The sequence below is a fragment of the Chiloscyllium plagiosum genome, chromosome 1, assembly GCF_004010195.1.
Source record: "Chiloscyllium plagiosum isolate BGI_BamShark_2017 chromosome 1, ASM401019v2, whole genome shotgun sequence".
Lineage (NCBI taxonomy): Eukaryota > Metazoa > Chordata > Chondrichthyes > Orectolobiformes > Hemiscylliidae > Chiloscyllium > Chiloscyllium plagiosum.
In genome coordinates, this window is record NC_057710.1 from 109,385,563 (window position 1) to 109,397,846 (window position 12,284).

Consider the following 12,284-nt stretch of genomic DNA (forward strand, 5'->3'; position numbering starts at 1 on the left):
GATGGGAAGTTAGCCTTGGGAATATAATGAATGTTTAATTTCAACTATAGACAAATCTCATATTGAAAATATTTGCTGACACCCTCAAAATGCTCTTGGTATGTGTGCAAAATGCACATGTGCAGTAGTCCAGCAATTCTGCTCGTTAAGTCATTCTGTCACATTCACTCCTTTCTATTGTGCTTATTTTGGTGTTTTTTTTTAACTGGCTGTGTTTTTCAAAAAGTGAAATGTATAGCATGCGCAATATGAACCTTTCAGGGGTGTCAGGAGATGCGACCTTAAATATTCTTGTTATGCAACTGGCTGACAGAGGACTGACAGTTTTGTAATTGGCAGATTGGTCTTGTATTTCATTTAAATGGAGTCACTGGTAGGGATATATAAATAGAGTTCAAATATTTTGTGCGTCATCATAAAGATTGTATTGTGTTTGTGGCATCAGAATGTTAAACATTGACAGTTATTACGTAAGTATTACATTAGTGGAAAAAATGCAGTGACTACTGAATATTTTCAACAGATGTTTTTAATTTCATTTCTGTTAAAGCATTGCATTGTTTTATATTGGCATATCTGACCTTTTAAAAATGTGTTTGTTTCTTAGCTTGGGGATGTCATGGTGGACATTGCTAGTAATATCATGTTAGCAGATGAACATGTCCTTTGGCTGGCTCAATGGGAAGCAAAGGCCTGCTCCCGAATTGTTCAATGTTTGCAACGCATCGCTACTTATAGATTAGCAAGTGGAGCCCCAGTTTATTCCACAGTAAGAACAGAGTTTTGAAACATGTTGAAATGAATATTAAATACTAAAAAATTTTTAGTACCTGTAAAGTAAAGATGCAATTAGTTCATTTTTCACCAAGTTTCACTGTTAAAGATACAAAATGGATTTTTTTTGACTTAATAAAAATGTTGGCTATTGTATTGATTTACATTCTAACAATGTGACTAATATTTTTACAGTATTCTCCAAACATTGCAATGGAAGCTTCTATGGTGAAGGCTAATGGCTTCAGTGGAATGACTTGCACTGTATTTCAGAAGGTAGCCATGGCAGATCGAACAGGAAATGCTGACTTTACACGGCGAGATCCTGATGGCAATTTGGACAAACAATTCAGTTTTAAGTGTAGCCCTGGCAATGTCAGCAACACTCTTTCCAGTTTTGCAATCAAGGTAAGCAAGTTCTTAGGGCTGTGTAAAGTACCTGAACACTTTTTATTATTTTTATGTGACATTCTAGCTATATTAATTTTTGGGATGTAATTGTTCAAATAACACCATTTTGATTAATGCTCAAGAAATAGTCTTGGAAAGTAAGGCAATTTTTGAACAACACTGAAATCAGGAGAAATCCTATCCCTTTGGAGGATGATGAAACATTCTGACTTCCGTGGATTGTTGTTAACTATTGGTAAAGGTAATTCCTGTAGTACCTTTCTCAGTAACATGCTCAAACTTCCAGTTTATTATTGAGTACTTTTGTTATCATGCCATGCTAAATTCTTGAGAAAGTAGAAAAGAGAACCAGCTAGTTTGGGGTTACTATATAGCATTTCACCTGAGAGCTTCCTAAATCCAGCTCCAACAGATATAATAAAAATCTCCTCGCTCCAAAAACATTCCTTAATATGAAATCAGCCATGAACTTAGATTTAACTGGAACTATCTTGGAATCTCACTAAGATTTATGGATAGCTACAATGAAAAATTAAATCCCCACTCTGCACATATAAAGATGGGACTCCTTTTCATGGATTATGACGAGGACAATTTGTTACCACTTATAATAAGACAAAAATGACTAATGAATTCTGGTCCTGGAACTTAGCTGCTCTCTATTTAAGGAGAGTGGTACATTTAGAAATAACATTCCTCGGAACTCTGGGTTGGAATGTGACTTTTTTTTATTTGTCTTCTGCAGAATGAGTTTGAATTTTAATATAATTCGGTTTGTTTAAAAATGTCATATTTGTAGGGTGACTGCTTTGTAATTGTAGAACAAAGTTACTTGCACCAGCATGAAACATGGACATTCAAAATGATTTAGTGATCAAAAAAGGTCCAACTAAGTTTGATATCAGCTTGCACAAGTGACTACATCATCATACAAAGTCAATACTCTTTGTTTCATCAAAATAAATCAATCTGATGTGTTCATCCTAGTGAAGATCATGACTGTTTTCCAAAATATTTCAGGATTAGACCTGTAATAGGTGCCTTGAATATTAGTTAGTGCTGCTTAATAAGAGCAATTCTCAACTTGGAGGTGCTGATGTTGAAAATTTGCTCATGTTGACCTTAATCATCTCTCCAGACATTATTGGGCATTTAGCATTGCGAAATAAAAGAATTCAATATCTGAACTTTTCATTCTTGGCCTCTTTAATTATGACAGAAGAAATGATTCAAGGTTGCCATACTGCTTAAAAATTTAATTTTGTAGGTAGTCTAAATATTCTATCAGTGGTCCTCATAGAACTCTGACAGTTTTGAAATATTGTGCTTTCATGTACCACATATGGTAAGGTGGGACAGGGAGACTGGTGGGGTGAGGTGACAGTTCATTCAGTTTGCGAGGTTACTAACATGTAAATTAGACTATCAACAGTACCATAGGTATCAATTCCTGTTCTGAGCTGAGATACATGTACGGTCTGCCTTCCACCAAAAGCTAGTGCTTCCAAATAAACCTGTTGGACTTTCACCTGGTGTTGTGTGATTTTTAATTTTGTCCACCCCAGTCCAACACTGGCACCTCCACATTCTATCTTAATGGAGTTGAAAATCCCTGCACTTTGTCATGGTTCAGTGAATAATTGCCAAAGACTGGTTTTCAGGCAGAGGCCTTGACAGAAAGTACTGTGAGCACTTAGTCATAGAGATGTACAGCATGGCAACAGACCTTTCAGTCCAACCCATCCATGGAGACCAGATATCCCAACCCAATCTAGTCCCACCTGCCAGCACCTGGCCCATATCCCTCCAAACCCTTCCTATTCATATACCCATCCAGATGCCTTTTAAATGTTGCAATTGCACCAGCCGCTACTACTTCCTCTGGCAACCCATTCCATACACGTACCACCCTCTGTGTGAAAAAGTTGCCCCTTAGGTGTCTTTTATATCTTTTCCCTCTCGCCCTAAACCTATGCTGTCCAGTTCTGGACTCCCCAACCCCAGGGAAAAGACTTTGCCTATTTACCCTATCCATGCCCCTCATAGTTTTGTAAACCTCTACAAGGTCACCCCTCAGCCTCTGACACTCCAGGAAAAACAGCCCCAGCCTGTTCAACCTCTCTCTATAGCTCAGATCCTCCAACCCTGGCAACAGCCTTGTAAATCTTTTCTGAACCCTTTCAAGTTTCACAACATCTTTCTGATAGGAAGGAGACCAGAATTGCATGCAATATTCCAACAGTGGCCTAACCACTGTCCAGTACAGCCGCAACATGACCTCCCAACTCCTGTACTCAATACTCTGATCAATAAACAAAAGCATACCAAACGCCTTCTTTACTATTTTATCTACCTGCAACTCCACTTTCAAGGTAGCACTTGCATATTAGATGACAATGTTACATTGAATTTATGTTGTGGAAGTACATTTTTCGTACAGTTAGAAGTGAGACTGATGTTGAATAATTGGCACTGTGTCGAGAAGCAGTTAAATATTCTAATTGTAATACAATATTTCACCTACCAATAAATGGAGCAGGCAATTAACAGGAATTAGCAATTAAAACACTTGACATGCATTTTCTGAATTGCCAGTTTTGGATTCTACTTTATTCAGTATCCTTATTTTGGTTGGAAAATAGATTTATGTGATGTGATATCCCTTGGTACAGAGAATGTATGGTCACCAGAGTCTTTTTTTTTAAGTCATGTTATTTGTAAGTTTTTGCACTAGCATATGACTAATTATAACGAAATTGTGTGTGACAGTTTTCAAGTGATATATTTTAAACACACTGTAGAATACTGTTCCAGAAGCATCTGTTCAGTTGCCACCATCCTTGTTTGCCCACGTTCCTGTACCAAACCAAATGGAAGATGGAGTTTACAAATTGCAGCTTATTGCTTTTCGGAATGGCAAACTTTTTCCAAGCACAGGGAACTTTACAAATTTGGCAGATAATGGAAAAAGACGATCTGTGGCCTCTCCAGTCATCTATACGAAAATAGGTAGGAATCTCTGAATGTGCAGTAATCAAAATATAATATGTTATTTCTTCAATCTTGTTTTACACCACTTTAGTACTTTAGTTTATAATGAATGATGATATCAGCGAATATGTCATTGGGAGGGAGACAGTAGAGACTGAGTTCAAGAAATATATTTGAAGTTATTTTATTAGGATTCAAATTAGAAAAAGTAAATTCTAATTATGGCTCTTAAGATAGAAGCAAAGGAGGCAGTTTTTACTAAACAGTTTTGTCTTTCTAATCCTGACCAATTTAGTTTATTTCATCTTGATATTAGAATAGAATCCAACTGGTTAAAGTGTATAAGCAGATGTGCTGAACAATTCGAAACAGCATGTCTAAAATGGTTCATGTGTCCAAAATGTGCCAGTTTTCCTAATTCTCAAATAATGTAAAAAATAAAGTTCTCCAGTGTCTTATTTTAATCTTGTATCTGTAATTTGTTGTTTTGTTTTACACGGTTCCATCTATGCTGCTTTCAAACTATCCTGGTACCATTGAGGAAGTGACATTGGTGACATAAACAATCGTCTCTTCATGTAGACCGAAATTTTGTTGAGTTTTTGGATTGTAGATGTTTTTGGAACTCTTGCTATGGTTTTGTTCCTGTTGACTGAAAGAAAAGATAATCTTTATTGTAGTGTCTTGAATATTAGATAGGCAACCTTGTTGATCAGAATTCGTGATGATTTCTAATATTGCAGGAGCGTAGCTAATTAGAGAGAAAAACCAGTGCAACTTGTTTTTAATGTACACGTTTGTCCATGCATTTAGTATTGTTCTACTGTCATTATAATATTTCTCTGTTTTTCTTTAAAAGATGGTTACAGTTTGTATTCACTCAGCCAACCTATCACTGTTACACTGCGACGTATTGCACATGGGGTAGATGCTGTTGCTGCGTACTGGGATTTTAACCTTTTGAATGGTTATGGAGGATGGATATCTGATGGTTGCCAGATTGTCATGTCAGATGAGAATGTCACCACGATGCAATGTTACTCTCTGAACAACTATGCAGTACTAATGGTGAGCTATTGATGCAACATTTCTGACCTTTGAAGGATTTTCTCTCCTTTACAAACTGTAACTAAACTGTACTACAAACTCTCAATGTCTGTACTCTTGTTGCTGAAAATGCTCCTATGTACTTTATTGTTGTAATTGACCTCAAAGTTCTGGAATCCTATCGTATGATACATGTTACCTTTAAAGTTATGCCCCCTTGTTAATGATCCTTCAACTAAGGGGAACAGACGCTCTTTTCAACCTGTCCATGCCCCGCATAAATTTATACACCTCCCTCGTCACCCTTCACCTTTTCTGCTCCAACCAAGACATCCCAAACTCTCTCTTCATTCCAAGCATCTAGCCTCTCTTCATAGCTGAAATGCTTCGTCTCAGACAACATCCTGCTGAATCATCTTTGCAACTTCTCTCATGTAATCATGTCCTTACTATAGTGTGCTTACCAGAATTCCACACAGTACTCCAGCTGTGGCCTAACCAAAGTTCTGTGCTCCAACATGAATTCCCTTGCTATGATTATCTATACTGTGACTGATTTAAGAAGGTGTCTCATATGTATCCATAGCTACTTTTTGTTTTTGAGTCTTGCCATTTTCAGAGATCTGTGGACAGGCTCCCCAAAAACCCTCTAAGCTTCCTAGTGTCTTGCCAATTTGTGAGGCCAACAGCTTAGCACTGAAGGCTAGTGTGGCATGGGTATTTTTAGTAGTTTAGGATTGGTGAGAGTTGAAGTTTATTGGTGTGTTGGAGGATTAAAAAGTGAGTGTGGATATTTGAATTATAGAATGTTATGGTTTAGACAGTCAATAAGTATGCACTTTTCTCCCCCCGATCTCTAATTGTTCTCTACTTGCTTTCTGTTTTTGTTCCTGTTTCCCAGATCATTAGTTGATTTTTTTCCAATTAATCAATTAATTTCATTATAAAAAGAGCTTTAGAATCTCTCTCAACGACGGTTTGTGATGGACTGTTTCATATTCTAACCTTGTGTGTTACCCTTGGTTCAGTGATAGAAATCTTGCCTTGTCTGGGAAGTTGTGTTCAGTGTTGTGCTAGAAACTTCAGCATATGATCTAGGTTGAGACATAGTACAGCATAAGTTCAGTGATAAATAAGAAAGACAAATGGAATAATAGTCTTTATTTCAAACGGAATGGAATATGAGAATACTGAACTTTTTCTAAAACTGTACAAGGCACTAGTTAGACCACTTTGAATAGTTTTGGTCCCTTATTGAAGGAAATAGAAGCTATCCAGAGAAGATTCACTGCGTTGATCCTGGGTATGGAGGGATTTGTTATGAGGAGGGTAATTTTGGCCTGTATTTGATAGAGTTTAGAAAATGAGAGGCAATTTCATTGAAACATACATGATTCTTAGGGGATTTGACAGGGTAGATGTGGAGAAATTGTTTTCCCTTATGCTATGACTGGGAGCATAGCGTCAGAGTAAGGGGTCGCCGATTTAGGACTGATATAGAATGGAATTTCTCCACTGAATCTTTGGAATTCTATACTGTTGAAAGATGTCAAGGCTAGGCCTTGGTGTAAATTCAAGCCTGAGATAGGCACATTTTTAAGCTATAAGGAAATTGACGGTTATAGGGAAAAGGCAGGAAAGTGGAGTTTGAGTATTCTCAGATCAGCCAGCTGTTATTGAATGGTGGAGCAGATTGATGGGCCAAATGCCCTACTTCTGCTCCTACCTCTATGGTCATTCCTTCACCGTCTAGGATGTCATCCTTCAGATCACAGTTTAAACCTAGGTTCTGTCAGCTTTCTCAGTTGTGCGAGAAAGATCCCATGGCATTTCTGAAAAAGGACTAGGACTGGCCAATATGAATTTCTCAAATAAAGTTTCCAAACAGATTAACTGGTAATTATTGCTTGGCTCTTTGTGGGATGGTGCTACCTTACGTGAATTGTCCAGTTGTTTTATTTTCGGTAAAACTGTTTGCTATTATTAGTCATTCCTCATTCTCTTGATGAATGCACGTGTTCTATCTTTTATCCCTGCTTGATTCTGATTTTTTGCACCCATCAGGATCTGACTGGTGCTGATTACCTTCTGCAGTTTGTTGACCTCTTGCATCCAGTAGTTTATGTTGCTGCAGCAGTATTGCTCACTTGCTTGGTCATAATCATGGTCAGCTACATTTACTATCACAGGTAATGTCTTTTATTTGATGCTATGAACCATTCATGATATTCATCTGAATTGTTTCTTACAAAAATAATTCTGCCGTAAAACCTCAACTCAAGGTGACTTAAAAATATAATTTGCAAAATGAGTAATTTTTGAAAAATACAAAGGAAGACAAGAAATATAACCAATGTTTTTTCAGTTTACAAGCACTCTGATTCTGGTTTGATCAGACCATGAAATCTTTCCATCTGCTCCCACACCCTCAAGTGTCTTGAATTTGCTTTTAAAAGAGCTGATCTGTGTTCTGTTATAACACGAACTCTGGACCTGAATCCTTTGCCTCCAGCCATTAGCATTCAATTTACCTTTATAGAGTCATAGAGATGTACAGCACAGTCAAACTCAACCATGCTGATATTCTAAATTAATCTAGTCCTATTTGTCAGCATTTGGCCCAAATCTCTCTCAACCTGTCGAGATGCCTTTCACCTGCTGTAATTCTACCAGTCTCCACCGCTTCCTCTGGCGGCTCATTCCATACATGCACCATCCTCTGCATAAAAAAGTTGCCTCTTAGGTCCCTTTCAGAATCTTTCTCCTCTCACCCTAAACCTACATTCGAGTTCGGGACTCCCCCACTCCAAGGAAAAGACCATGTCCATTTACCCTATCCATGCCCCTCATAATTTTATAAGCCTCTATAAGGTCACCCCTCAGCCTCTAATGCTCCACGGAAAATAGCTCCAGCCTATTCAGGCTCTCCCTCTAGATCAAACCCTCCAACCCTGGCAACGTCCTTGTAAATTTTTTCTGAACCCTTACAAGTTTCACAACATCTTTCCAGTGGGAAGGAGACCAGAATTGCACACAATATTCCAAAAGTGGCCCAACCAATGTCCTGTACAGCTGCAACATGACCTTCCAAGTCCAATATTCCATTCTCTGATCAATAAAGGAAAGCATACCAAACGCTGCCTTCACTATCTTATCTACATGCGACTCCACTTTCAAGGAACTATGAACCTGCACTCCAAGGTCTCTTTATTCAGCAACGTTCCCGAGGACTTTACCATTAAGTGTCTTAGTCTTGCCCTGATTTGCCTTTCCAAAATGCAGGACCTCACATTTATCTAAATTAAACTCCATCTGCCATTCCTTGGCCCATTGGTCCATGTAATCAAGATTCTGTTGTATTCTCAGGTAACCTTCTTTGCTGTCTAATACACTTCCAATTTTGGTGTCATCTGCAAAGTTACTAACTATACCTCCTATATTCATAGCCAAATAATTTATATAAATGATGAAAATTAGTGGATCCAGCACCAATCCTTGTGGCACACTGCTGGTCACAGGCCTCCAGTATGAAAACAACCTTCCAGCACCACATTCTGTCTTCTACATTTTTGTGCCATTTCTCCCTATATTCCATGAGATCTAACCAGTCTGCCCTGAGGAACCTTGTTGAATGCCTTACTGAAGTCCATATAGATCACTTCCACCGCACTGCTTTCATCAATCCCTTTTGTTACTTCTTCAAAAAACTCCAAGTTAGTGAGACATGATTTCCCATACCCAAAATCATGTTAACTATCCCTGATCAGTCCTTGCCTTTCCAAATACATGTAAATCCTGTCTGATGGATTCCCTCCAACAACTTGCCCATCACCGATGTCAGGGTCACTGGTGTATAGTTCCCTGGCTTTTCCTTAGCACCTTCCTTAGCTCTGTGACCACTAATATCAATTTCCCTCTAACTTTCTGTTCACCTAGCCACCTTATCCATTTGTTCCTCCACCTTTTAATTCACTAGGGTGGTGCCGGTGAAGGAAAGAAAAAAATTGGCATGGGTGTTTTTGGACATGATATATCACCAATAGTCAGCATACACTTCTCTTCTAAAATCATAGAATCCCTACAGTGTGGAAGCAAGCTATTCGGCTCATGAAGTCCACCACCGACCCTCCAAAGAACATCCAACCCAGACCCAACCCGCTACCCTATCCCTGTAAACATGAGTATCCCGTGGCTAATCCACCCGACCTCCGCATCCCTAAAAACTATGGGCAATTTAGTCTGGTCAATCCACTTAGATTGCACTTCTGTAGACTGTGGGAGGAAACCAGAGCACCCGGAGGAAGCCCACACAGAAACAGGGAGAATGTGGAAACTCAACACTGATAATCGCCGAGGGTGATTCACACCCAGTTTCCTGACTCTGTATCCAGCAGTGCTAACTACTGAGCTACTGTATCACCCCTTGTGACTTGGGTCACAAGGTCCCACCTGAGGGTACGAGTGCAGTCACTGCATCACAAGACCTTGACGTTTTAATTTGTTGCATGTCAGTGCTCCCTACATACAGGTCATGGAGATGTAGAAGGTACAAGAAGCCATTCAACCTGTTAAGCCCATTCCACCATTCTACTGGAATACTGCTGATCTGTATTTCAACTTTGTTTCTCCATATCTATTCTATAACATTTAAAATACCTGAAGTAAGGTGAACATGAAAAATCAACCACCGAAAATCATCTATTGGAGGAATTCTCTCAACTAGAACTTCATATCTGTCTATGTAGTGCCAGAATGTATGGCAGAGAAAATGGAAATAAAGTACTTAAAATTTCATCAGATAGTTGTGGATTTAAACAGGAGCTTATGTGGAATTTTTCCATTCTTAGATAAAATGAATGTTACAATTTGTGTTTAAAGTTAAATATTTCATTACTTTATGACTATTAAAATGTTGACGAGTTCACTGTTTTTCCCAACAGTCCCTTCAGGAGGGGTGCACGGTGATTAGCACTGCTGGCTCACAGTGCCAGGGACCCGGGTTAGATTCCAGACTCTGGCGACTGTCTGTGTGGAGTTTGTACGTATCTAAGTGGGTTTCCACCAGGTGTTCCAGTTTCCTCTCACAATCAAAAGATGTGCAGGTTCGGTGATTTGGCCGTGCTAAATTGCCCATAGTGTTAGGTTAGGTGTATTAGTCAAGGGTAAATGTAGAGCAAAAGGGTCGGTGTGGACTTGTTGGGCCGAAGGGCCTGCTTCCACACTGTAGGGATTCTATATAATTTGATATATAATTCCTGTTTACAGCAAATTAGAAACATCTTTGTGATGTGTTATCTCTTGATGTACTAGCTGAGCTTGCAGACGCCTTTGGGAGCAAGCTGCAAGAACCAAAGACTTAACAGAAAAAGATTGTGTGCACAATAGAATACAATTCTGGGGCAAGAATGATAGTTACATAATTAGATCCAGTTTTTTGTGTCTAATTAATACAGTTAATGTTACTGATGGTTAGATTTTGTGGAATAGTTCAACTTCACTGTCATACAGGCAGATTGTGAGATCCAGAGTGATCACACAAGCCTAGAAACTAAGTAACATTTCTTGTTTGTCATTTATATACTTATCTTTTAATGTAATCTAAAGTAGACTAATACTGTAGTAATACTTATAATTAGGACTTGAATCTTGCCCAAGTTAAAATTTGAATGACTAGCAATTCTTAATACACCATTAACCAGGGAATGAAATCTGGGCAGAATTTTATGCTCCTATGTAAATGGATTTGCTGCAGAGAGGCCTGTAAAATGCCACATATCTGCATGCCCCTTCCACTGCTGCAAGTATACAAATTAGACAAGCAGGAGGCTGGAAGAACACAACAAGCCAGACAGTATCAGGAGGTAGAGAAGTCAACTTTTCGAGTGTAACCCTTCTTCAGGACTGGGGGTGGGTGTAAGGGGAGCATACAAGTATGCAAGTGGCAAAGGTGTCTTGGGTGCTGTACAAACCCATACACCACTTGAAGCTTTTAAGTGGCTAAGTAAAAGCCACTACCCACCTCTGTCACAATTTTATGGGTAGTGCATTGAGGTTGCTAACTGGTCAGAAACTCAATAGGTGATGCTGTTCAGGTGACAAAGTGAGGAGTTGAGGAATGCCTCCTTTACAAACCCTTATTTCAATCAGAGACACTCCCCACCCCTAAAAAAAACGCAAAAGCACCAGACATCGCTGCAGTTCCCTAATCCATCCAAGCCAGCGAGTCCTTCCTCACCATAGCCTGGTATGATTGATGTGAAATCACCGTGGGCTCATGGGAATCAGCCAGAACAAAAATCCACTCATTTCCGTCTCGCCCTCAGAACTCTGATTACAGTAAAATGTATAATTGTGTTGCACTTTAATTAATAATTCAGTCTTTTTTAAGTTAGTAATTATCCTGCACAAATACAAACTTAACTGCTACAGCAGTAAAAAAAATATGCTTCCCCTTTGCATTAATTGCAAATTTAAAGGATTAGGAATCTAACGTAGCATTGACTGTTCCATGCCACACTGAAGCTTTGAAGCCAACCAGCCATTCTGCTGAGCTGAGTGGGATGAGAAAGGGAAAGGAAAGCTTGAAATGTTATTTAATGTTGATTTGTGATAATTTGGTAACAGTCCTGTTGATTTATTTTGTTTTGGCAGTGCAATTCGGATCAGCCGAAAGAGCTGGCACATGTTGATTAATTTCTGCTTTCACGTTTTCCTGACATGCGCAGTGTTTGTAGGTGGTATCAATCAGACTAGGAATATTAGCGTTTGCCAAGGGGTAAGCAATTTATTTCATCCCTTCACATGCTTTACAATATGAATGTTACCAGTGGAGAAGCAGACACTAGCAATTGGGACTTGAATCATACCCGATTTATCATGAATGACTAACAATTCTTAATGCAACAGTAACCAGGGGATGAAATCTGGGCAGAATTTAATGCTCCCATGTAGATGGATTTTCTAAAGGTTCTTTGAAAATGAACTTGTACATTCACTTTTTTTTGTGATTAATTGAGCACAAATAAAGATAGTCGGGAATGATAGAATCTCATCACCGAAGA

The 12,284-nt window shown here is 38.8% G+C and overlaps 1 protein-coding gene across 4 annotated transcripts in view; it reads left to right on the forward strand.

Moving 5' to 3' along the window:
* Positions 1–12,284, forward strand: part of adgra3 (adhesion G protein-coupled receptor A3) — a 135,302-nt gene that overhangs the window by 105,445 nt on the left and 17,573 nt on the right. For all 4 annotated transcript variants that reach the window (XM_043694010.1, XM_043694026.1, XM_043694002.1 and 1 more), the window contains exons 12-17: positions 608–769; positions 970–1,182; positions 3,987–4,194; positions 5,036–5,244; positions 7,288–7,412; positions 11,875–11,998. In XM_043694010.1, the coding sequence (XP_043549945.1) occupies positions 608–769; positions 970–1,182; positions 3,987–4,194; positions 5,036–5,244; positions 7,288–7,412; positions 11,875–11,998 (1,041 nt within the window). The remainder of the gene's footprint in view (positions 1–607; positions 770–969; positions 1,183–3,986; positions 4,195–5,035; positions 5,245–7,287; positions 7,413–11,874; positions 11,999–12,284) is intronic.